Below are 27,198 nucleotides of genomic sequence, written 5' to 3' on the forward strand. Positions count from 1 at the left end.
GGACCTGGTTTGATGGTTAGGACACTTGACTATCACGCCGAGGACCTGGGATCGAATCCTACTCCCGACAAACTCACAAAATGTGAGTTGTTCCTTCGGAAGGGAAGTAAAGCGTGGGTCCCGAGATGAACTAGCCTAGGGCTAAAAATCTCGTTAATACAATAAAAAAAAAACAGGGTAGCGAACCACTTGGGCAGCGGCCGGTATTTTGGGCACTCTTCGCTATAACTCAGTCAATTCCAAACCAATTGACTTGACATTTTGTACACGGCTAGATACCATGCGTATATATATCATCGCGTTCCAAAAATTGTGTCAATTGGTTTAGAATTGACTGAATAATAGCAGAAAAGTGCCCAAAATAGGATCCCTACCGAAATGGTTCCACTTCCCTAAGTAAAACAAGTACGTAAAATGTGTGATAGAATACCTGAAATTTGTGGTGTTCTATAGTGTTGAATGAAGCCAAACTGGTTAACTTTGTACAGGTCGGACTCGATTATCCGGAGTCGGGTTCTGGCGCATCCCAAAATAATATCTCGCAAACGGAACGTTGTAAGAAGCTGAAATTTTGACTGATTACTTTTCAGTCTTTCTAGAGCATTCGTGCCCCAGATATATGTTTGAGAAGCATCAGAACCCAACTCCGGATAATCGAGTCCGACCTGTATTACAAACTTGCAACAAGACAAGAAGTTTACAAAAACTAATCATTTGGGCACATTAACCTTGTTCTTCGTATTTCCAAAATACGAAAAAAAAACACTGTTATTAAAATAAACAAAAATATAAAAATTTGTAAGATAAGAGCTAACGTAAGCGTATCGAAACCTATGAAAGCGATAAATGTATTTCTACAAAAAAGTAAGTCCATTTTTTTAAGTTTTTATTATTGTGTATCTTAACTTATGCTAACTTTACACTTTTCAAATTTTCTGAAATGACTTATGGTGTGAAAAAACGTGCTGGTGGGTCGCCAAATTGTATAACATACAAAAGTAGGTCGTATGTTAAAAAAAGTTTGCGAACCCCTGTCCTAGGAGATCCTAACCACTGCTCACCTAGAGAACCATGTTCCCGGAACATCTTGAAAAATGTATAGTAAACGAGACTTTCAGAATCAATGTTATTAGAGGTCATGTTTTCCAGAACAACATGGGAAGGGATCAAAAGTATCATAAAATTTAGTAATATTCTTTGATGAACTCGAACAGGGGTTCCCAACCTTTTTGGGGTGGCGACCCCCTTTAAGAATTGTCAAAACATCTGCGGCTCAATGATTTTTTTTAGAAAAAAAGTGAATTAAATAAACCAAACCGAGTTATTTAGGTATAGTGGCGTAGTCAAAAATATACTGAGGGTGGGATTTTCGACGATCAATGATACTTTTTTTTAATTTGCAACTCACATTTCGTACACAATGATGCCACCGGTTGGGAACCCGTGAACTAGAAGATCTGAAGTTTAATGTGCCCCATTCTAGGTCACAGAATTACTCAAATAGTGTCCACCTCACAGGCAATTTTCTTTTTTTTTTTTTAAAAAAAAGTCTGGAATATCTTGGGAAATGAACGAAGTCATTGCAAATAGGCGAAATGTCATGAAATGATCTAGTTTTTAAAATCATAAAGTTTGGAGCGTCGCAAATTCAGTTTTCAGGATCAATCGTACCAAGGTCACTTTTCTGAGGCAACAAGGTTACCAGAACCTCCTGAAAACTGGCCAAAAAGAATTCCAATGAATTTGTTGCACATCCCGGGCTTAGACCATCAAGAATATTGAAGTGTTCTCCAATGAGCTAGTTTTGGGAAATCATGAAGTAGCTCACTGAAAGCATTGAACGTGTCCGTGTCTTAAAAAAATCACAATCATTCAAGCTGTGGCCACTTTCTTCGCAGTCCTTGTCATCTAAAGAACCAAGTTTCCGGAATATTCTGAGAAGTGACCATGGTTTCCAAAAATCATCAAAAAGTACTCTAATTAACTTGCTTTTGCAAATCTTTAAGATTGGAGTGTCGCAAACAAGCAGAATACCTCAAAAAGTGACCGCTTCCATGGGGAACCAGGTTTCCGGGACAATCAGGGAAATGACCACTAAGCCAACAAAAACATTTGAAATGGTCTCCAATAAGCTAGTTTGAGGAAATCATGGAGATTGGTGTGTCACAAGCTGGGTTTCTGAATCACTCAAAACTAAGTTTCCGGAATATCTAGGGAAGCGACTAAGGTCTCCAAAAATCGTCGGAATGTACTTTAATGAACTTGTTTTAGCAAATCATGAAGATTGTTGTTTCGCAAGCTAGGTTTCAAAACACAAAAAAAGTTACCATTTCCCTGGGGACACCAGGTTCGAGACAGTCAAAATTTCCCCTATACTGTATTTTTTCCTTCGCGTTTTCGAAATCAGGTCATGTCACATAAAATGATAGTTTCATGCATTTTATGTAAGGTACAATATTTGCCTCCAAAAGTTTGCATGTAAGTTGACATATCTAACGCTTGAAATGATCGAATTTGATTTGGTAAAACGATGAGCCGATAAATCTACTAGATGTAAATCGACCAATTTATTGTGACGTGCTGGAGCAAATCTGAGGCCAGATTCGGTCCATAGTCTGTCGGAGACACATAAGTTTGCTTTTGAGACAAGATATTTCAGAAAAAGTGAACAGGCCTAGTACATAGACTCCAGATTATTTGGTAAGATCTACAGTTACATGTTGCTTACACCGAACATTAAATAAGAAGTTCGTTTTCATTTTTGTAATTTTTACCGATAGTTCCGATCTGTGTTTACTTCATGACGCTACGCTACTGTATTTTGCTAGCCATGTTTGTTATATCTAACATTGACCCCTACGAACGACCTAGGCTACAATTTCCAGAAACTACGGATATTGGACTACCTTTTTGTAAACACTGTGCTAAGTTCAAGCATTATTTTTTTCTTACCTTTGTGTCGAAAATGTCGTGGTTCTAAAAATATAAACTAAATGCAGACCGGCTTTCCTTAGTATACAATGTATACTATACATGTGTAAATTACCATCAGTATACTATTTCCAAATCTTACTGCAGTATGCCGTATAGCGTCCGCACTCTCAAGCCGACTACCGAGAAGGTCAGAAAACCCTGCTCTGCACCGTCCTGCAGAGAACTCATGTCGTACGAGTCAATTCCAAAACTTTATTCCCACTTGAAACAACAGCAGATTTTACGATCATTAAACATTCACATCATCTCTCTACCGTCTCGTACTAACTCCATCCTTCTATCTTGTTTCTTTTCTCTTACAGTCGGATGGAAACACCTCGTTTCTGCGCGCAGCTAGAGCAGGCAATCTAGAAAAAGTTTTAGAACATCTTAAAAATAACATCGACATCAATACTAGCAATGCGGTAAGTAAGACCTCCGTTTTTTCTGTTTCGTAGCGCGCTGCTGCTGAAACGTGATCCAGGATGTTTGCCCGCTGCCAATATTTGTCCAGCGTTAGGTATACAAAACTGCGCTACGTCCTGTTGCTTTCTCCTCTAGCCCCCTCGCCTAACACAGAGTCGCCTTGCGTTTCAAGCTCATCACAAACGATGACGTCACCTTGTCGATACATTTCTCGATATTTGCAAACGGACCGAGGATAACGAGGATTACGTATGTATATCCTTGTGTTGATGGACTATGATGGTCTTTTGATTCGAAAGGACGATGACTTCATCGCACCGACCATGGTGAATGACTTCCTTAAGCAAAGATTCGTTAGTTTATGCTTTTCAGACGAGGAATGTTTGCGTATAGCAAACTTCGCAAGAATTCATGAATAATAAATCAGAATCCGTCTGACTGTTGAATAGCTTCAACGGTTGATGGATTTGTCAAGTTGATGAATTCGGTGAATGCGAAACATTGCGCATGTCGTCAACTCGGTCGGAGTTCGGGCCGTACATGCGCAATAGATTCTTGTTCGAAAACACGAAGTCGTACCGCCGGTGGCTTCCCGCTCCGTACGGCTGGTTATAGGTTATGGTCGTCGTATCAAGGAAATGAAAGTGAAAACAATGCTCGACGGCGTCAATCAACTCTGCGGTTGGGGAGGGGGAAAGCAAGGAGCGGCGCTGGCAACGGAGGGAAATTGATTTATGCGCCCGTGGCGTACAACTGCTTGTGACCTGATTTTCTCTGTTGCTCCACACGCCTTGTATTTTCAGAATGGCTTGAACGCGCTACACCTAGCATCGAAGGATGGACATGTGGCCGTGGTATCGGAGCTGCTGGCTCGGGGTGCCACCGTTGATGCGGCCACCAAGAAGGGCAACACCGCGCTGCACATCGCTTCGCTGGCCGGCCAGGAAGAAGTGGTCAAACTGTTGATCCAGAACAGTGCTTCGGTTAACGTGCAGTCGCAGAATGGCTTCACGCCGCTGTACATGGCCGCCCAGGAGAACCATGACTCGGTAGTGCGCCTATTGCTGTCCAACGGAGCGAACCAGAGCCTGGCCACTGAGGATGGATTCACCCCGTTGGCCGTTGCTATGCAACAGGGTCACGATAAGGTGGTGGCCGTACTGCTGGAGAGTGATACCCGCGGTAAAGTTCGCTTGCCGGCTTTGCACATCGCAGCAAAGAAGGACGATGTTAAGGCGGCTACGCTTCTGCTGGAGGTTTGTTCAACATTTTTTGAATGCAAACGCCATTGTTTCTAATTTTCCCATTTCATTATTCCAGAATGACCACAACCCGGACGTTACATCCAAGTCCGGCTTTACGCCGTTGCACATCGCGTCGCACTACGGCAACGAAGCTATGGCCAACTTGCTGATTCAGAAAGGCGCAGACGTGAACTACGCTGCCAAGCATAACATCAGCCCACTGCACGTGGCCGCCAAATGGGGCAAAACCAACATGGTGGCCCTTCTGCTGGAAAAAGGCGCCAACATCGAAAGCAAGACCCGCGATGGTCTAACGCCGTTGCACTGCGCTGCACGTTCTGGTCACGAGCAGGTCGTCGATATGCTGCTGGAACGGGGAGCGCCCATCAGCGCCAAGACCAAAAACGGACTTGCGCCGCTGCACATGGCAGCCCAGGGCGAACACGTAGACGCAGCCCGGATTCTGCTGTATCATCGTGCACCGGTTGACGAGGTGACCGTCGACTACCTGACGGCACTGCACGTAGCAGCTCACTGCGGACACGTTCGCGTCGCAAAGCTTCTGCTGGATCGCAATGCCGACGCCAATGCACGGGCTCTGAATGGATTCACGCCGTTGCACATTGCGTGCAAGAAGAACCGCATCAAGGTCGTCGAGTTGCTGCTGAAGCATGGCGCCAGCATTAGCGCCACTACGGAGAGTGGCTTGACGCCGTTGCACGTGGCTTCCTTCATGGGATGCATGAACATCGTCATCTATTTGCTGCAGCATGATGCTAGTCCGGATGTCCCGACGGTTCGCGGAGAGACTCCACTTCATCTGGCGGCCAGAGCAAATCAGGTGAGTTGAACGCTTAAGCATAAAGAACAGCAACAATCAGTCTTTATAGGCTTATACCAAATGCTAAGAGCAAGCGGCTTTATATAAAAAAACCATGCTTGCGCAAAAGGAACTATTTTCTAGTGTGATTTTTCCTTCCTTTAGTAAAAATGGAATAGCAAATTTGCGTGTTATGCCGCGAGCAGTTTTGTTATTGCTCGTGATGACGTGCTTCTGAGAAAATATTCCCTTCCACTGTCACAAGATGAATCTTCCAATCGGGAGCATCATCACATTTCATATCGCACTGATCAAGTGTCATGACGAAAACTTCCATACCGTTTTGAAATTTACGATACAAACAAAAAAATCAATGATTTCTCGAGCAAATGTCATATTTACAACTCTGTCACGCTCCATCATGATGGAAACATAAGAGTTTTTCGAGACTCTCTTGATCATCGTTTGGTCGTCAAATGGAAGCAGTGATGAGACCAGTTCTTCTTCTTTATGGCTCTACGTCCCCACTGGGACTTGGCCTGCTTCGCTTCAACTTAGTGCTCTTTGAACACTTTCAAGTCATTTATTTTAGGCTCATGTGTTTAACAAAAACCTTGCCAAAAACTTTACGAAGCCGATGTTCTCGTTAATTAATTTCTGATACGAAAATTAATTTGAAAACTAATAAAGAGTTCTGCGTGCACATTTCTTTTTCACGCGAGGGCCGGATCCTGAACTTGAGCCGGATGCAGCAAATTGAGCCCTGCGTTGATCGGCAGTCGTGTTTCCCATCACTCCCTTCGCCTTCACCTTACTTACCTTACCGGTCAGGCTAAGGCCGGGGTGGCCTCTGCTGTACATAGTAGCCGCCTCCATTCCACTCGGTCCATGGCTGTTTGTCTCCAGTTCCGCACTCTGCGTAGGGTCCGCAGATCGTCCTCCACTTGGTCGACCCACCTAGCTCGCTGCGCTCCACGTCTTCTTGTACCGGTCGGATGACTCTCGAGAACCATTTTAGTCGGGTTGCTATCCGACATCCTGATGACGTGACCCGCCCACCGTAGCCTCCCGATTTTCGCGGTATGGACGATGGTTGGTTCTCCCAGCAGCTGATGCAGCTCGTGGTTCATTCGCCTTCTCCAAGTCCCGTCTTCCATCTGCACTCCGCCGTAGATGGTACGCAACACCTTCCGTTCGAAAACTCCAAGGGCGCGTTGGTCCTCTGCACGTAGGGTCCATGTTTCGTGCCCATAGAGGACGACCGGTCTAATCAACGTTTTGTAGATGGTTAACTTCGTGTTACGGCGAACTTTATTCGATCGTAGAGTTCTGCGGAGTCCAAAGTAGGCACGATTTCCTGCCACAATGCGCCTCTGAATTTCTCTGCTGGTGTCGTTGTCGTCGGTCACCAGTGAGCCCAAGTACACGAATTCTTCAACCGCCTCGATTATATCACCGTCGATATGAATTCGGGGTGGCGGGCGCGGTGATTCCTCCCTGGAGCCCTTTGCCATCATGTACTTTGTCTTCGACACATTAATGACTAATCCGATTCGCCTGGCTTCCCTCTTTAGTCGGATGTACGTTTCCGCCATCGTCTCAAATTTACGAGCAATAATATCAATATCATCGGCGAAACCAAGCAGCTGAATGGACTTCGTGAAAATCGTCCCACTCGTGTTTATCCCCGCTCTCCTTATTACACCCTCTAAAGCAATGTTGAACAGCAAGCACGAAAGACCATCACCTTGCCGTAACCCTCTGCGAGATTCGAAGGGACTCGAGAGTGTCCCTGATACTCGAACTACGCACATCACTCGATCCATCGTCGCCTTGATCAACCGTATCAGTTTATCCGGGAATCCGTATTCGTGCATAATCTGCCATAGCTGTTCTCGATCGATTGTATCATACGCCGATTTGAAATCGATGAACAAGTGATGTGTGGGCACGTTGTATTCGCGGCATTTCTGCAACACCTGGCGGATGGCGAACATCTGGTCCGTTGTAGCGCGTTCACCCATGAATCCAGCCTGATATTGCCCCACGAACTCTCTTGCAATCGGTGATAGACGGCGGCATAAAATTTGGGAGAGTATCTTGTAGGCAGCGCTCAGTAGTGTGATCGCGCGGTAGTTTCCGCAATCCAACTTGTCGCCCTTTTTGTAGATGGGACACACGATACCTTCCATCCATTCCTCCGGTAATACTTCCTCCTCCCAAATCTTGGTAATGACCCAGTGTAGTGCTCTCACCAGTGCTTCTCCACCGTATTTTAGAAGCTCGCTTGGTAGTTGATCTGCTCCAGCGGCTTTGTTGTTTTTCAACCGGCCAACCTCCTCCTCAATCTCTTGAAGGTCAGGGGCCGGAAGTCTTCCGTCCTGTGCACATACTCCTAGATCTGTTACCACGCCACCTTCGGTACTTGCAACGTCGCCATTGAGGTGCTCATCGTAATGCTGCCGCCACCTTTCGACCACCTCACGCTCGCTCGTGAGAATATTCCCGTGATTATCTCGGCACATGTCGGCTTGTGGCACAAAGCCTCTGCGCGAGCGGTTCAGCTTCTCGTAGAACTTTCGTGTGTCCTTAGCGCGGTACAGCTCTTCCATCGCTTCGCGATCTCTTTCTTCCTGCTGGCGCTTCTTCATCCGGAAGACTGAGTTCTGCCTGTTCCGCGCCTGTTTGTAACGTGCCTCATTCGCTCTCGTACGGTGTTGCAGCATTCTCGCCCATGCTGCATTCTTCTCGTTTTTCAACTGTTCACATTCGCCGTCGTACCAGTCGTTTCTGTGATTCGGACTCGCGAAGCCTAGTGCTGTAGCCGAGGTACTACCTATGGCGGATCGGATGTCCCTCCAGCCATCTTCAAGTGTAGCTGCGCCAAGCTGCTCTTCCGTTGGTAGGGCCACTGCTAACTGCTGCGCGTAGTCTTGAGCCACTTCTACGTTACGAAGTTGCTCGATGTTGAGCCGCGGCGTTCGACTTCGACGGGTGGTGATAACTGTCGAAAGTTTTGAGCGCATGCATACAGCGACTAAGTAGTGATCCGAATCTATATTCGCACTGCGGTATGTGCGGACGTTGGTTATATCCGAGAAGAATTTACCGTCGATTAGAACGTGGTCGATTTGGTTTTCTGTTTGGTGGTCGGGTGATCTCCAGGTGGCTTTGTGGATATCTTTGCGGGGAAAGAAGGTGCTTCGGACTACCATACCACGGGAGGCTGCAAAGTTTACGCATCGCTGGCCGTTATCATTCGTTACGGCGTGCAGGCTGTTTCGCCCGATTACCGGTCTGTACATTTCCTCCCTTCCTACCTGCGCGTTCATGTCGCCGACAACGATTTTCACGTCACGCGGCGAGCAACCATCGTATGTTTGCTCCAACTGCGCGTAGAACGCTTCTTTCTCGTCATCGGGTCTCCCTTCGTGTGGGCAGTGAACGTTGATGATGCTGTAGTTGAAGAAACGGCCCTTAACTCTCAACATGCACATCCTTGCGTTGATCGGCTGCCACCCGATCACACGTTGTCGCATCTTGCCCAACACTATAAATCCTGTTCCCAGTTCATTGGTGGTGCCACAGCTTTGGTAGAAGGTAGCCGCTCGATGCCCGCTTTTCCACACTTTCTGTCCAGTCCAACAAAGTTCCTGCAACGCCACGATGTCGAAGTTGCGGGGATGTAGTTCGTCGTAGATTATCCTGTCACATCCTGCGAAACCTAGTGACTTGCAATTCCATGTTCCAAGTTTCCAATCGTAGTCCTTATTTCGTCGCGTGGGTCTTTGCCGATTGTATCGAGTCGTATTTTCTCCTATGTTATTCGCAATGGGGATTTTTACGGGTGGCTTATTGGGCCTACGCCAACACTCCTGTCTCGCCGGAGGGCCATCGTGCCAGTTCTGTTTAACGTCCCAACCAACACTGGGACGACCACGCTGATGGGGCTACCACCTTGGATCTAGCTGGGCGTGGTGCAGCGTTTCTTACTCAGCCGCTGGATGCCAGAACAGACGCTGTTTGAGCCGCACCTCCTTGGTGAACAGACACTCGGATCGTACCTCCTCAATCTAGCTGAAGTCAGAAGGACAACAGTGCCCAGGCTGCGCTACCAGCTAAGCACACAACTCTTAGCTGGCGGTCTTTGTCATCGTTTGACCCGTGGAAGCATGAGGTAGGAACTTGTGAGGACCAGAGCTATATTGGACGCTCTCCTTATCGACTCACCGTTTTGCAGCCCACCACTTTCGCCTTCACCACTTCCTCTAATTTCTCCATTTGGGTCATCGAACGCCATTCGTCTTCAGAGCCTGGTCCGGATTCGCAAACGACAGATTGCTCCTCTTCTTCCTCCAATACATTCGATATTAGCTGATCCGTGTCCTCCAGCACTTCGATTATTTCGACCTCCGGTGATTTCCGATTTGATGGAACCGTGTCTTACTCTGAAACAACAGAAGCATACGAACGAGGTCCCTGGTCCTTCTGTTGTTTCTTTGGCTGTTTCTGGTTTCACGTTGAGGGCAGGAATCCTTCCGATGACCTCCGCTCGACACAAGAATCAAACATTGTTTAGTCCTTCATAAAACACACTAAACTTCCAGCTTCCGACATCAGGTATCAGGTATCAGAACGTCGGCTCAGGCGACACATTCCCTATCAGAAGGGAGATTTGTGCCTCGCCTATTTAATGCCTAAGTCATCATCTACTCTTTTGGAAATTATGGAGAATGGAGCGGGATAAGGGAACGGATTGGGATTTGGAAAAGGCAAAAGGAATGGGAAGGGAAGACATAAGACCCTTGACTAGGGTTAAAACGCCGATGCGTAAAAAAGCTGAAAGCTCTAATGGCTTTGAAATCTTGTACCGACTTTTCGAACCCTCTAAGCAGAATACCCTCTTCGAATGAGTGTAGGGTAAACAGGTATAATATGCCCCCCCTAAGCAGAAATCGCAATATATCTGAAACTGGCGCCTTATTCCATCTATTGTTCACTGCAAATCGTTGTTACTAAAGTTAGTGAAGTGTTGCATGCGAACTTTGCCTTTGGAGAGGTGGCTATGGGAGCTTTGAAACGGTTTTCGAAAACGTTCCAAAATTTGCCTTTTCAAAACAAACGGGGCAATACGCCCCATCAAAAGAAAAACGTCCAGCCCCGTGATAAAACTCTCCCAGGAGATAATTCCACCACATGATTATCCTAGGAGGGTCTTTCAACAAGTGTTTAACTGCATAAAAGTTGCAAAGTAACACAAGCGAACAGAACTAGCTTCGTTTACAATGAAGTCAGCTCACAAGAGGTAAAATATTACGCCAAAAGCCTCGATTTCAGACTTTTTGATATTTTTATTGCTTTTCTGTACCAATCCACTAACGGACCAGCTTGATGGCAATAATTCTTCAATATTTGAGATTTCCAATCGATCACGCATGCGAAAAGCGCTTGAATCGCTAGAAAATGCAGAGGGGCGTTTTGCCCCGGTGGGGCGCATTATACCCTTTTACCCTAATCAGTTTCGTTCCACTCTGTGGATAACTGACACTGAGGAAGATTACAAGTGGTTAGCGAAATACGCGAATCTGTCAAAGGATGAGCAACATAGGGCGGAATTAAAAGGTACGAAACTGATGGTTTTGAAATTAAAAAAAAAAACAAAACCTTTATGAAGGTTGAAACGCCGATGCGTAAAAAAGCTGAAAGCTCTATACACACTCATTTTCGATTTCTCTGTTCGGTAATTTATTTTACGGTTTTTGAACCGTAAAATTTTTGCATTTTCGGTAATCTAAAATTTTATTTGATTATGGTCTTGCTGAGTTTTTCAGATCCGGAAAATATTTTGTTCCCTCCCGGTCTGCCCCACTTTCGATGCATTTTGCATTTCAGTCTAGGTCCTTCCGATTCATGTGTCCCTGCCGACCGCTTTTGGAAGGATTGAAAATCTACGAAGTAACTCCGACAGAACCGGAACGACCTTAGGGCGAAGCTCGATGTGCGGAAAATCCAGTCGGTGCTCGAGTATTGTTCTATCTGGTGATGCGGCAAAATGTATAAAATTTGCTGTGTTATAACACTTCCCTGAAGATTTGTCTAGCGAATGAGGCCATTCCAGTTCTGTAGGTGCAGTAGATTTCCGAATAGGGGAACTGCGGCCATAACGCCCATAGGGGGCAAGTTGCGCCACCCTCGTTTTAGACAAACCACGTTATTTTCAGTACTTTTTTCGACTGCAACCGTTAAAATAAGAATAAAAATGCTTCTTTACATTTAAATTTACATAGTTTTACTAAAAAAATTGTATAAAAACTCCAAAAAAAGATTTTTGTTACTTATGATGTAATTTTAGCCTGTCATTTTTTTGCACTTTTTTACATAATTTAAAAGATTTTTTTTCTCGCTATCCCCAAAAACTGTTTTGCACACTCCCCTTACTTGTGTACCAAGCGCAAAAAGTATCGAATTTGACCCTCATAAGTTTTATACAAGGGTCCAAACTTCTGAGGCATGTGTGGGGTAAAATGCCCACCCCTAGTTAATTACATTAAAATAGCCATTTAGATCAAAATTCTGGCATAAATAATGCAGAACACAAGTTGGAATCATGCAATAGCACATTTTTACTAAAAATAACTTCATTAATCACACATTCGTGAGTCATTTTGTAGTAATTATTGATAAAACAGCTCACTATGCCGTTTAAATGGAATTGACCCATAATTACAGGTGATCCATAATTATGTGATGACTGTATACCATTCACGAACAATAACAGTTGACAATAAACCAGGCGCGCAAGTATATGTACACAATTTGGCATCCTGGCGTTAGCTGTGGCTAGTGGCGCATTTTACCCCGCAATAAAACTGAAATTCTGAAAATCAAACTTTTTTTCAAATTTGAATTTTTCAGTAGTAAAACATAAAAATGGTTTATGGTTTCTTCCATTCGAAAGAAAACATGTTGGTGCTTAATGTTAGTGCAAAAAAAGTGTGTATTTTGAAGTGTTTCGTGGTTAAAATTAGACTCTTCCTTAACGTGGGCGTCTTACCCCCAGTTCCCCTACTTACCAAACAAGCGACAAAGGCACATGAATAGGTGTTGAAAATGTTAAATCATGATGAGAGCAGTTTTACGGCGATAGCTCTGGTGCTCGAAGCTTTTTTTTCTTTTTTTGACAGCTGAGCACGCGCGGATTACTGTTTACATTTTACTTTAACGAAAACTCGGTAAATACAAACCGATGCTGAAAAGTCGGTACTGTTTTTTTACTGACATTTGACTGAACTCAGTAAATCTTCAACTTTACTGAATCCTCAGCACAAAATATAACCGTATTCAGTAAAATGTCAAAAAATATTACTGAACATCAGTAACGTTGTATGAAAATGCTGTAAACTCAGTATTTTTTGCATTTTACGGTTCAAAAACCGTAAAATAAATTACCGAACAGAGAAATCGAAAATGAGTGTGCAGCTTGATATGTCTGCAGATATTTCTGGTAGACGTATCCAGCTGCTATGTTCATTGAAATAGCTGACAATGATCACTTCAAAAACCGCGCTGCTACAGATGAAGTTTTTGCAGAGCTACTCTGCTGTGATACTTTCACAACAACTTTGTCGAAAGTATAGTTGATTTTGAAATAACTATTTCTGAGTATATGCAGAGAATCATCATCCATACAGCAGAAAATGACCCGATAGTCTATGGATTGCTGGGCTTCTTACAATCCGCCAACGGTCTATTGGAATCCGACGATTCTGTAACTTGAGACAGTTGAAGAACCATTTTTCATTTTTCAAGTTTGCGATTGCGATTGGTTTAGGGGAAGATGATATAGATCGATGAGATTAGAATTGAACCTTATGACAACTAAGTTGCCGGGTCATTAATTGGCTCGGTAGCTTAGTTGGTAAAGCACTTGTCTAGCGAATAAGGGTCATGAGTTCAAATCTCACCTGAGCTGTGGATTTTTTCCCAATTTAACCAATAATTTACCCATCTGTACATATGTACGTTGAGTTATTTGAATTTCATAATTTGACCACACGGATTGGTATTACCGAAAATTTGCACTTCAAGTGAGTCGTAAAAAAAATGTTTCCATGATTATTGACTTGCAGTCAAAAAAGTCCGAAATGGCATATTTTGCCCTATAAATTGAGGCATAGCGCAAAATTGTGACGTGCTGGAGCAAATCTGAGCCTGGATTCAGATTCAGTGGCCCAAAATCTGTCAGAGACACATAAGTTTACTCTTGAGACAGACCAAAAGTTATTTTTTGTTACGCTGTGTATTGAATTGACATGGGGTATAAGTGTCATCAGTAATCTCACGCACCCATATTCATCCTATTCCGAAACAAGCGATTACGGGCCCGATTTGTTCCGTTCTTTTTGTTTTCATGAATGCTCACTTCTAACAAAAAATACAAAAAAAAAGAAACAAAACAAACAGCGCTTCAATCCTTTGTTTTTCGTAGGATGAAAATGGGAGACACATGCTTAATAAGGGAATATTCCTATGCTGATCTCGAGGATGTGTGCTTGTAGTGTAGCTTGTAGCGTAGTGTTACACAAGCAAAGTTGTTGTGTATAGAATTCCCTATAACAATAATAAAAATAGTTATGTCTACCAGTAGCATTACCAGCGTCGTTTTTGCGACACGAATGCACAATTGTGTAAAGTGTCGATAATAAACAAACAAACAAAACAAACATTACCAGCGTCACCTTGCGGCGGAAAACTGAAACTGTGTCATTCCTGCGGTGTCCGGCCATTTGGCCGAATGCCGTTTGGCCGAATGACGTTTGGCCGAATGCCGTTTGGCCGAATGCCATTTGGCCGAACGGGTCATTTGGCCGAATGCCGTTTGGCCGAATCAAGAAAATTAATTCATCTGATTATCAACGTTACTGATTCATAGGTTTTCGAAGTAAAGCCCAAAGGTTGAACGACATTTTTTCCTATTCTTATACTGTGGAAATTGCTTTGTTAGCATGGTTTAGTAGCAGTCTCGGTCGATATTAATGGTAAATTTATGACAATCACCTTGCATTTCAATCGTCCGTGTTTTCTGCCCTTTGTTATTTTAAAACAATCCTCAATGAAGAAAAAATAATAATAATTCCATTGATAAAGAGAACTTTATTACGAAATGTCTAGTAATTTCCTGCACGCCGATGGATATGAGATTTACAGGTATTTTTACTTAATTCTGTATATGTTTCCTTCTCTCCGTTTACACTGATATAATAATTATAGAAATGAAATCTACTGATATTCTACCTATGATATTTTCCTTGTTTAAACATAGGCGGTTCTTTCTAGTTGCATTGTTAAACTAGTTTTTGGCGGTGACACTGCTAATAATCAAATGGTGTATTTTTCCTTCTTTTAAACATAGGCGGTTCTTTCTAGTTGCATTGTTAAACTAGTTTTTGGCGGTGACACTGCTAATAATCAAATGGTGTATTTTTCCTTCTTTTAAACATAGGCGGTTCTTTCTAGTTGCATTGTTAAACTAGTTTTTGGCGGTGACACTGCTAATAATCAAATGGTGTATTTTTCCTTCTTTTAAACATAGGCGGTTCTTTCTAGTTGCATTGTTAAACTAGTTTTTGGCGGTGACACTGCTTATATTCAAATGGTGTATTTTTCCTTCTTTTAAACATAGGCTATTCTTTCTAGTATCACTGTTTCCTTGGAAACGGTAAGAACCATTCAATAATATAAAAATTATAGAAGTAGTAAGCCCACGACAAAAAAAAACAATCACGACAACTTTGAATTTGTGTCGATCTGCTGTGGCAAATGGGGCTTTTACGTGAACGTCAAACTATGCTAACTATAGTGTTGGCCAAGAGTTGCATCATCACAGTAGGCATTTTAAAATATTGAGACAATGTAACGTTTGATGTTCAATTACAAGTTTCTATGGTTTCTCAACAACAACCGTTTGTCAAGAGAAAAAAATCGTATACTTTTTCATTCCTTGATCAGCAGCTGTACAATCAAGACGAGAAAATGAGCTCTGAAAAAATTGAACTTCTCAAGAGTTCCCGCGGGGGCGACATCCTGTACCTCGATGGGTATTTATTCTACAGAAATAAAAAGGTATGTATGGGTAAAAATAATACTTCTAAACTATTTCCGAATTTCTATTATTGGAACCTGATATTTTCAAGGTTGACGAGTTGCATTATTGGGAGTGCCGGAACCGAAGCCACACGACTGAGCAGAGGACACACTGTTCATCAAGGGTGACCACAAAGCTGGTGAATGATGAGCATGTCCTTGTATCGGATAGACCCCAGCATGAACATGAGCCTGCTCCACGAAGTGCTGAAACGCTGAAGTTCCGGGACAACATTAAACGTTCAGCGGCAGCAGACAATGGACCTCCGGCAAAGTTGGTTAGCAGGGTGGCAGCGGAATATAGTACAGTGGTTCAACACCAACTTTCCATGAACGCCCAAATCAAAATCGTGAAACGGACGCGACCATCTGTACACGGAAAGGAGCCAACATCGCTGGAAGGTTTTGTTGTTCCGGAGGAACTGCAGAAGACGGTAAACGGAGTACAGTTTTTTCACGGTGTGGTCGAGTCGAAAGGCGAGAAGGCGCTTATTTTTACTACAGAAAAAGACTTGCGCAGACTGGCTCAATCTCGGTTCTGGGTTGCAGACGCAACGTTCGATACTGTTCCTGGCTTGTTTAGACAGCTGTTCAGTATTCACGGCAGCGTAGGACCCGATCACACGAATACGGTGCCAATTGTGTATGCCCTAATGCAGTCCAAAGCAGAATTGCTGTACCAACATGTGCTGCAACAGATAGGCGAAATTGCTACGCAATTTGATATTGAGCTGAACCCTTCAGTAATTCTGACTGATTTTGAACGAGGAATGATAACCGCCTTTCAACGTGAATTTCCCGAATCGCGGCATTCGGGATGCTTCTTCCACTTATCTCAAAATATTTGGAAAAGGGTCCAAAACAATGGCCTTGTTCAAAAGTTCAAGGCTTCCAGCGGAATCTTTTTTGAACACTACAAAAGGATCCAAGCTTTGGCGTTCCTCCCTCCCGAAGAGATTCCGAAAGGGTTCGAAATCTTATTGAAAGAACTGCCGGAGGACTTTTTGCCAATTGTCTCTTATTTAGAAGAGTATTATGTGCTGGGGCGTAAAAAGGCTGGGAGAAAAGGTGTGCGGGCGCAGCCGCTATTTCCGCCTTCTCTGTGGTCCGTTCATCAAAATGTTACGGAAGGATTGCCAAGAACTACAAATTTGGTCGAAGCTTGGCACAGTCGTTGGGCCAAAGTAGTGGGCGCCCAGCATGTTGGCACCATCAAAATGATTGAAGAGCTTCGCCTGGAGCAGAAGTCAGCGAACGATCGAGCTGATGTCTTCCTGGCTGGAGGTGGACCATCGAAAAAATTGGAGTATCAACAAAAGGACTCCAAACTCAGTAAAGTAGTGGCTAAATATGATAAATATAGTACGTATGATTATATCAAAGCAATAGCAGATAATCTTTAGGTTTAATATTATTCTTTAACTTTATAAATACATTGAATTCGGAAGGACATAAAATATGCTTTTTATTTAATAATAAATGATACTTCTCATAATTAAGCGAAAAACAGAAGGTGAAGCCACACATCGACATTCATATTATTTTTTTTTAATAATTATAAATAATTTCGGCTGCTACAGACGAGTCAAACGGTTTTCTAGATTGCCGAAGACTCCACATTCTTTTTATTGGAGATGGGTTTCAAAATTGGAAGCAACTTGCATGCTAATATTCGTAATTGAATTGCGCATTTATCAATCTGGTCTTGACAATTGAAAATAATTCAATAACGTTTCGTATTAGTCAGTTTACTCCTTTCACCGTTAGACTAGTTAGCATTCGGCCAAACGGCATTCGGCCAAATGGCATTCGGCCAAATGACCCATTCGGCCAAATGGCATTCGGCCAAACGGCATTCGGCCAAACGGCATTCGGCCAAATGACCCGGAACCCATTCCTGCATATATTTCCCCGTTTTTTTTCACATAAATTTCAAATTCGTCTAGCGTTCCCTTAGACCTTATCGATTCCACTGAAATTTTTGCTTTAGCTTATAAGAGTATTGACCAGCAAATTAATGTGGTAATACTCGAGATATTTTGGGTTTGTATCTTCTTTAAAATTTTTGGGCCAGCCTATTGTTTAAGTTAGAGTTTATGTCTTCTTCCAGCTATTTCTCGGTTATCTTCCATTCCATCTTGTTAGTTTTTGTAGGTAACAAGCTTATGTAGTCCTCCAACTTTACTGACAAAATAGCCTGCTGGAGAGTCGAGAAAATGCAAATAGAGGACAGCTGCCCCAATTGCAATAATATTTTTTTACTAAGGTTGTCGGAAATGCAGAAATTTTGCCAAAATTATGGAATAATTTTCGCTTGGCGTTTATGACAATGATGCCGCTGCAGTAAGTTTTCCAGAGTTAGCTAAAATAAAATAAATGTTGACCAAAACATAATAAGTGACACAAAGACGGATTTAAAGCGGTTCTCAGGAACCAAAGACCTCATAGATCTAGACTTGCAGCACGTGGAGATCTAAAATAGGATATACATTGTGATGAAACTTTGTGAACTTCAGTTAAAAATGCGTTATCTAGCTTTAAATATAAAGGAACATCGATATGTGAAACGTGGATGTGTTATTTCGAAGATTGCAATGAAATTATGGCAATATGAATAAGTGGATTTCCAGCAGCTTGTTTTACGCATATCTAAGATGCCAATCTTCGTTCCTCTTTGCCAAAACTGGAATACTGGTTGGATCAGATGTTTTTTGTTTACCAAAATAAATGACAGTTCGATGCCTTTTATAAAAGATATAACAGTTTCGCGTGCTGGAAAAGGATACATCTTTTTCCTTCGCTCTGACCATGGAGTTCCACTTATGTTATGTGCGGCTAGTTTTGGATTACCCGACGTTTCGGCCGGCTTTATTTGGCCTTTATCAAGGTTGACTGATTTTTCCCTTGATAAAGGCCAAATAAAGCCGGCCGAAACGTCGGGTAATCCAAAACTAGCCGTTTAGACTGACCTTAGACCGAGAAAGCCAACATCTGTATACTAGTAGTATTCCGGTCGAAAATCACCTAAAAAACGTTAATTACATGTCAATTGTTGTATTATTTTAGAAATGCGTTCTGTGTGGCCGACATCATTTAGTGCAAAAATATAGCACGCACCCTGTAGAATCCTGGAAAAACTTATCCCAAATACTTGGAAAAATTGTTTTCAGAAGCTTGAGAAGCTTTTTCTAGAAGCTTGGATTAGCTTCTTCCAGAAACAAAGCTTTTTTACAATTATGAAAAACTGGGCGCGTTAGTGACTTGTAAGTTAAAAGAAAGTCGAGTTACTGTTCCATTTAATAACAACGATGTGTTTGCTGCAATCTATGAAAGAAGCGTATTTCGACCTCAACTTTAGGGTCGTCTTCAGTGTCTTGTATTTGATGCAAGACAAAGGAACAGGTCAAGCGTTTCTCAGAAAATTGGGTAAGCTACTCTCAGAAGCTTAAGGAGTGTATCGTAAAGTAGTTGAAAATGTTTACAATAACCTCAAAAATAGTTTAATACAACTTTTAAGTAATTTTATTGTTGGAGGTACTGTATAAATCCTTGAAAAAAGAAATGGCTTTTATGATTTTCTTAACATGTTCTTTTAACTGGGGTTTTAACCTAGATTACTGAACGCATGTTTTTAAATTTTTGCACACCTTCTAAAAAAGTGAAATTGCGAAAAAAGTTCGATAATGTTCGAAAATAGTTAACTTTTTTGTGCAAATATAATAAGCTCCAGAATCCTCATGATATAGGCAAATTATTTTTTTCAAGAAAAATCTCCACTGCATTTAAGCGCAATTCTTAAAAATGAAAAAATGCCATTTTTGAGGAACCTCTTTTTTCTATGCTCCTCCAAATCATGTTTACGTAAATAAAAAATACATAAAATGAAAAATTCGCATTTTTTTAAATAGGGTATGTTTTTTGATTTATGGACGAGTAAGTTAGAGCAAAAATTAGAATTTTATTACCTTTTAAGATATTGAAAGCAGATCTTCAAAGTTTGACGAAAAAATAGACGTTTTTTGGAGTGGACCATTTTGTAGATATAGGAGATTTTTCTATCGAAAATATGAATTTTGAAAGTCGGTGTTAAATGATATGTTATGTGTACATAACTGTTAACAAGCATCACTATTTTCCAGATTTTTTATCGTACAAATTTTATGCGCTACAGATTTTTGAAATGTTGAAAAATCTAAACAATATTGCATTTTGTGCAGATTTTTATTTTGAGAGGTGTATTCATTTAACCATATTTTCAATAATACTAAACATTTTCCAAATTTTTCCAAGCTGTTCTAAACTTAACTATATTGTGAAGATTTCATAGAAGAACCGAAATGAAAAGACCAAACCAGCTTCGAGATAGAGCATCCTGAACATTTTCAACTACTTTCCGATACACTCCTTAGAAAGGCTTCTCCCAGAAACTTGGTAAAGCTTTTCCAAGCTACTTTAAGCTGCTTCTCTCAGAAACTTGGAAAAACTTCTTCTGTAAGTTTGAAAAAGCTTCTTATGGAAGCTTGAAAAATCTTCTTCGGGAAGTTTGAAAAACCTTTTTCAGGAAGCTTGAAACAGCTTCTCTGAGAAACTTGAAAAAGCTTTTCCAGAAGCTTAAAAAATCTTTTCCCAGAAGTTTGGATAAGCTTCTCCCAAAAGGTTTGAAGCTTCTCATAGCTACTTGGAAAAGCTGCTCCGAGAAGCTTGGCAATGCTTTTCCATGAGCTTCATCAAGCTTTGATAATGCTTCTCCATGAAGCTTGGAAAAGCTTCTTTAAAAAGCACCCAGAAGGTTGGAGTTACTTATTCCAAGAGCTAGAAAATTTTCTCCCAGAAGCATGGGAAAACTTCTCCTAAAAGCATGGAAAAGCTAATCCCAGAAGCTTGGAAAAGCTTATCCTTATAGTTTAGAGAAGCTTCTAAGAGCTTCTAAACGCTTCAGAAGCTTGTATGAGCTTTCAAGCGCTTCAGAAGCTTGTAAGAGCTTCTCCCAGAAGCTTGAAAAATTCTTGCAAAGATGTTTGGAAAAGTTTCTCCCAGCTTCAGGAATTCTTTCGTGAACTTCTATAGGAATCTCGTCAAATTTTTCCGTAAGAATTTTCCCACACATTCCTGCTCTGATTCCTTCGGAAGTTTTTCTCTTGGGGTACTCCTCCAGGTACTCCTACTAGAATTTTTCCAGTAATTCTTGTTGGTATTCCTGTAGAACTTTTTCCTTGAATTTCTACAAAAAAAACTCACAAACGTATCTAGGAATGAATGCCTATTATTGTGGCTTCAGCTGTGGTTTTATAAAAAAAAATAGAAGTTTTCCTGGTGATTCTTTTAGGACTTCCTCTTAGGATTCCTTCATTGCTTATTTTTCAGAAATTCTCCCTCCAGGGAGTTTTTGAAAAAACTTCTCTATGGATGCCTTCAGTTATTTCTCCAAGAATAACTCAAACAAGTTATCCAGGAATTTCTCTGGGGATTGCTCCACGATTCATCTATAAATTTTTATAGTGGACTTCGTCTATGGATTTCCAGGGCTTTCTCTTGGGATTCCTTCAAAATTTCTCTTAGAATTCCGGTGGATCAGAAAAGAGGGAGAAAGGCATAATAGTTATTTATGTAACGAGTTGCAAAATGTTTATTTTTCCATGCGAAGAGTACTGAAAATCGAGTTTTGCAACGAGTTCCATACAAAATTTTATGCAATGATTTTTTCATTATATAACTATTTTTCATTATACAACTGATTTCAGTTGCATAATGAACTTATGCAGAAAAAAATGGCCATTATGATACTGAAATGAGTTATTGAAATTTTGATACTGAATTTCATAAATCCCATTGTCGTTATTGTTGCACGATGGATGAATTTTGATTCAGTGGCAGTGGCCCTAGAGGCCCTTCACGCCCATCTAACTCAAATTGAGAACAACTTTGATCTGCGTTAATTTATAGACCTAGCCTAGACTAACAATTTATAACAAAAAATCCATTATCTCTCTCCCCACTACAGACCGACATCATTCGCATCTTGCTGCGCAACGGAGCCCAAGTAGATGCCCGCGCTCGGGAACAGCAAACACCGCTGCATATTGCCTCTCGGCTCGGAAACGTGGACATCGTTATGCTGCTGCTGCAGCACGGAGCCCAGGTGGACGCCGTCACCAAGGACATGTACACGGCGCTGCACATCGCCGCCAAGGAGGGCCAGGACGAGGTAAAGAATTTGGTAGCTAAAAAGCTTATGGACCACATAGATACCGTCTATCTGATGCAGTTGTTCTGGATACGGCATCAGGAGTACTTTATCTAGAGAATTATGTAGGGCGCTATTTTACGTTTCATATAAAAGATCGTGTAGATGTTAAGGTTTCCCAGTCCGTGACAGGGACGAGGAATGGCAACGACCTGCTCGGCAGGAAACGCACAATACAGTTTTTAGCTAGACATAAAAGCAGGGTAGCTTGTAAACTATGCCGGATTGTTGATGTTGTGGTGTCTGACGAGCTGAAATCTTCTATCGCTCTTAAAATCTCATGCAGTATGATTTCTCCTTGGTTGTTTATGTTATCTATTTTTAATGTATTTGAATAAATTTATGGTAAAACCAAAATGTTTCAGCTAATTTTATTTTGTCACTGGTTTCACTGATGCTTATTAGTTTGTTTCGTTCACTAAATCGTTCATCACATCATTTCAGTAGGGTTGTACAGTTTCGCTAGGCAAAATTGTTCGGAGGCAAGATGTTCAGGTAGTTATATTTTATTCTTTTCATTTTTACGTTTTTTGCTTGCAAGCATGTTAGATCAATAGAGAACATTAAAACGACTAATACTAGAATTAACCGGACTGTATGCAAGAACTAACAACTAAACAATCCGAGTGAGTTGTTGAAGGCACGATTTGTACACGGGCCGTATTGTCGACCGACTCGCAACTGGTCTGATTAAGTTTTGTTCAAAAGAGGAGAGAACCCCGGAATCAAAATTGTCAAATCTCTGTCTATTTTTAGGTTGCTGGAACATTGCTAGAAAACGGTGCCCAGATTGATGCCGCTACCAAGAAGGGCTTCACGCCGCTGCATTTAACTGCCAAGTACGGACACATCAAAGTTGCTGAATTGCTACTCACGAAGAACGCCCCAGTCGATGCCCAAGGCAAGAATGGCGTTACTCCATTGCACGTAGCCAGTCATTACGATAATCAAAACGTAGCGCTACTGTTGCTAGAGAAGGGCGCTAGCCCTCACGCAACGGCTAAGAACGGCCACACGCCGTTGCATATTGCCGCTCGCAAGAATCAAATGAGCATTGCCACAACGCTGCTGCAATACGGCGCCAACGCCAACGCCGAAAGCAAGGCCGGATTCACTCCACTCCATCTGAGCGCACAGGAAGGTCATCACGAAATGTCGGCACTGCTGTTGGAGCAGAAGGCCAATCCAGATCATCAGGCACGTAATGGACTTACGCCACTTCATCTCTGCGCACAGGAAGATCGCGTCAATGTTGCACAAGTGTTGGTCAAACATGGCGCCGATACCCAGGCCGCTACCAAGGCCGGATACACTCCGCTGCACGTTGCGTCGCACTTTGGTCAGGCCAACATGGTACGCTACCTGATCCAGCAAGGCGTAGACATCAACGCTTCGACCGGCATCGGTTACACGCCGCTACATCAAGCTGCCCAGCAAGGCCATTGCCATATTGTTAACATCTTGCTCGAAAACAAGGCGGATCCGAACGCGATCACAAATGTAAGTACAGCTTGGGTAGGATCATGGGCGTAACCGGACAAGACATCATACACATTAGTACTCTGCACGACAGTGCCTCATACTTTGCTTTAATAAGGCCGATGATTTTGTCCCTTGCCCCTCAGGGTTCCCTACATGTTTCGTAATGGCGATACGCAGGCCACACTGAAGAAATGTTCATGTAAAATTCAGCGACAAATCATACACATAAAGGAAATGCTAGAGTTAGTGCATATTTACATGAGATATCATGTAAAATTACGTTACAATCGTATAAATTTCCGCTAATAGTCACGTAATCGGTTGGAGTCCATGATGATTTACGCGATGGTTGGCGGAAATTTACCCTATGGTAATGTAATTTTACATTATATCTCATGTGAAAGTGCACTAACTCTGGCATTCCCTTTATGTGGATGACTTCTCGCTGAATTTTAATTACATATTTTTTTCTGTGCACCGAGATGAGGGTCCGATAGAGACAATTTACAATTGTTGAAACCAAATTTCGCGTTGAAATCGCTCATTTAAGGCGAAACTGGATCCATTTCCTCACTTTTTGGTTTTTGATTTTCAATAAAATAACGAAGCAATATTTTCAAAATCGCTTTTCGTACACATGTAGAGTATGGATCAAGGTATCTCCAGAATTTTTCCCTGGTGGAAAAAGTTTTTCGTTTTTGCAGAAACCATTTTTTTGTGCAATTTTGTTTAAAAATAGTTTCTGCAAAAACGGAAAACTTTTTCCACCAGGGAAAAATTCAGGAGATACCTTGATCCATACTCTACATGTGTACGAAAAGCGATTTTGAAAATATTGCTTCGTTATTTTATTAAAAATCAAAAACCAAAAAAATGAGGAAATGCTTCCAGTTTCGCCTTAATCCTTTGGATCCGAAGGGGTCGTATGTGACCCCAACTTATAAACGGTTGTGTAAATTCACACATTCAATAAAACAGAATACTGTCTTCGACAAGTTGTTGCAAATTGAGTGTTCTATAAAGAAAAAAATGGGAATATTTGTATCTGAGACTTTACTGACGACCCTGAATATCCTGAACACCATGAAGTTTGGAGAAACGATATAATAGATATACCAGTTGTCCTTAAAGGTGAATTCATTTAACATTCGTAATAATGAATATAAAAACGAGTTATAAACGAGTATTCTGGGATGTTCTAAGCTCTTGAAATCTCAAATGTCATTTATAGACACTATAAAAATATTCCAGGTCAGCCAAACTACCTTGGAGTTCAGAATCAAAGATCTACGCTCGTAACAGTAGCCATATCTGCTATACTGAGTAACGTTTCATAATAAATTGCGGTTACTGAGCCAATCTAAGGTCTACTGTATATTATTATAAACCTTTGGAACATTAAGGGTTGTCCAAACTGTCCTGAAGTTAAGATCTTGACACTAATAGTAATTATTTCCACAATGAACTGTAACATTACACATCCAACTGTAATATGTAATCCCCCTGGCATTTCATGAGTCATTCTAAGATAGTTTTGAGATATTTCAGATCAACCAAACTACTAGACTATGGCTTCAGGTCTGCACCTGTAATAATAGCTTGTGCCAATACGTTAAGTAGTGTTACATCAACTGTATTTACCAAAGCAGTTCGAGGAACAATAAGCGTTGGTATTTATTTTTGAGATATAATGGGATATAATAATCCCACATAGCCGAGGCGGTAAACGCACAGGTATTCAGCATGACCATGCTGAGGGTGACGGGTTCGATTCCCGCTCGGTCCAGGATCTTTTCGTAAAGGAAATGTCCTTGACTTCCTTGGGCATAGAGTATCTTCGTGCCTGCCACACGATATACGCATGCAAAATGGTCATTGGCAGAGGAAGCTCTCAGTTAATAACTGTGGAAGTGCTCATAGAACACTAAGCTGAGAAGCAGGCTTTGTCCCAATGAGGACGTTACGCCAAGAAGAGAGAGAGAGGGATATAATAATCCTTACCTTAAATACAACCACTGTAACATGAAGTGATTTCGTTTTAGATAGTAACGTTACACAACCAAATCCACTTACTGCACAACTTAATTCTCAAGGCTTCCTTCATGATAGATTTGTGATAATTTAGGTCATCCAAACTTTCATGAAGTACACGCCTTTATATCTACACTTGCAATGCTCCTGCTACACTAAATAAGGATACAATGAACTAGAATTCTTTGAGGACTAGTAGACATTGCACAGTGGTCCAGAGTCCAGATTTACGAAGAAAGATGCATTTAGTGCCTTCAAATGTTTTTAGACAAATATGGTCTTCTACAAAATTGTTCCCTATAATATGGCCCTCTTTCCAATGTACATGAAAATAAGGGTGGTCCATATTTTCAAAAAAATTGGAAGCCAAATTTTTTAATTTTCAAAAATATCGATATACAATCTTTGGCAAAATTGTAAATCTATCAATTTTGAGAAAGTTTGCCAAAGACAGTTTTTATGTAGCTTCAAAAATGATCGCTCTAAAGATATTGTGCTGAATTTGCTTAGAAAAGCTGGTTTTCTGGCTGTATCTTTTTTAGTTTCAGTTTTCCATCAAAGTCGCAAAAAGAATCACTTATAGAGCATTCGAAATCGCGTCATTTCGTGCATGAAGATGATCGTTATCGCGCTAGAACAAATCGTTTTATCGCCAGAAAACCTGTTTTTCTTGAACTAGCTTAAGATGCTAATATAGAAAAATATCTCTAGATGGATCATTTTCAAAGCTGAATAAAAACTGACTTTAGCAAACTTGCTTAAAATTGATAGATGTACAACTTTGCCGAAGAATGTATATAGATATTCTTGCAAATAAAAAACTTTCATTTCCAAATTCTTTAAAAATATGGACCACCCTAATTTTCATGTTCATTGGAAAGAGGGCCTTATTATTAGGAACAACTTTGTAGACGACCATGTTTGTCTAAAAAATCATTTAAAAGCGCTGAATGCATCTTTCTTCCTAAATCTAAGGCCTTGGAAACATTAAATGTTGTTCAAACTTTTATGAAACTCATGTTTTAGAAGTTACCGTTACACGCGTAGACTTTAGGATCTAAACTCAAGAACAGTTTGGATGACCTAGGATATCCCGACTTTTCTGATACTGCCTTTGAACTTTCAGAAGACTTACTGAACATGATAAAATTCAAATCGTAGCTTTGTATTATCGAAGAAGCTACCGTTACACGTGTTAACTTTAAGATCTTAACTCAAGAACAGTTTGGATGACCTAGGACATCCCGTCAGATCTCTTGAACTTTCTGAAGACTTTTGATCTTTCAGAAGATTTACTGGACATGCCAGAATACAAATCGTAGCTTTGAATAATGAAAGAAGTTATCGTTACACGCGTAGAGCTTATGATCTTAACTTAAGAACAGTTTGGATGACCTAGGATATCCCGTCCGTTCTGAAACTGTCTTTTGAACTTTCAGAAGACCTACTGGACATGATGGATTACAAATAGTAGCTTTGTATAATGAAAGAAGTTATCGTTACACGCGTAGACTTTAGGATCTAAACTCAAGAACAGTTTGGATGACCTATGATATCCTGACTGTTCTAACACTGTCTTTTGATCTTTCAGAAGACTTACTGGACATGATAGAATACAAATTGTAGTTTTGTATAATGAAAGAAGTTACCGTTACACCCGTAGACTTTAGAATCTAAACTCAAGGACAGCTTGGATGACCTAGGATATCCCGACTGATCTGATACTGTCCATTGATCTTTCAGAAGACTTACTGGACATAATAGGATACAAATCGGTGCTTAGTATAATAAAAGAAGTTACGGTTACACGCGTAGGCATCAGGATCTAAACTTAA

General features: G+C 41.3%; 2 protein-coding genes across 2 annotated transcripts in view; both read left to right on the forward strand.

Annotated features, from left to right (window-relative positions):
• Positions 1-27,198, forward strand: part of LOC109423438 (ankyrin-3) — a 234,757-nt gene that overhangs the window by 187,214 nt on the left and 20,345 nt on the right. The window contains exons 3-7 of the mRNA XM_062858790.1: positions 3,297-3,398; positions 4,203-4,655; positions 4,720-5,484; positions 21,608-21,811; positions 22,607-23,350. Of these exons, the coding sequence (XP_062714774.1) occupies positions 3,297-3,398; positions 4,203-4,655; positions 4,720-5,484; positions 21,608-21,811; positions 22,607-23,350 (2,268 nt within the window). The remainder of the gene's footprint in view (positions 1-3,296; positions 3,399-4,202; positions 4,656-4,719; positions 5,485-21,607; positions 21,812-22,606; positions 23,351-27,198) is intronic.
• Positions 15,084-17,492, forward strand: LOC134291824 (uncharacterized). Its single transcript, XM_062860077.1, has 2 exons — positions 15,084-15,585; positions 15,657-17,492. Exons 1-2 carry the CDS (start codon positions 15,406-15,408, stop codon positions 17,007-17,009), a joined length of 1,533 nt encoding a protein of 510 aa, XP_062716061.1. The 5' UTR covers positions 15,084-15,405; the 3' UTR covers positions 17,010-17,492.

This window comes from Aedes albopictus, chromosome 3 (genome assembly GCF_035046485.1).
Source record: "Aedes albopictus strain Foshan chromosome 3, AalbF5, whole genome shotgun sequence".
Taxonomy (NCBI): domain Eukaryota; kingdom Metazoa; phylum Arthropoda; class Insecta; order Diptera; family Culicidae; genus Aedes; species Aedes albopictus.

What these genes read in the sequence shown, in the direction of transcription:
- LOC134291824 (XM_062860077.1), top strand. Translation starts at nt 15,406, where the DNA reads ATGGTTTCTCAACAACAACCGTTTGTCAAGAGAAAAAAATCGTATACT. An exon ending in TATTCTACAGAAATAAAAAG is followed by an intron (nt 15,586 to 15,656) that starts GTATGTATGGGT and finishes GATATTTTCAAG; the next exon opens with GTTGACGAGTTGCATTATTG.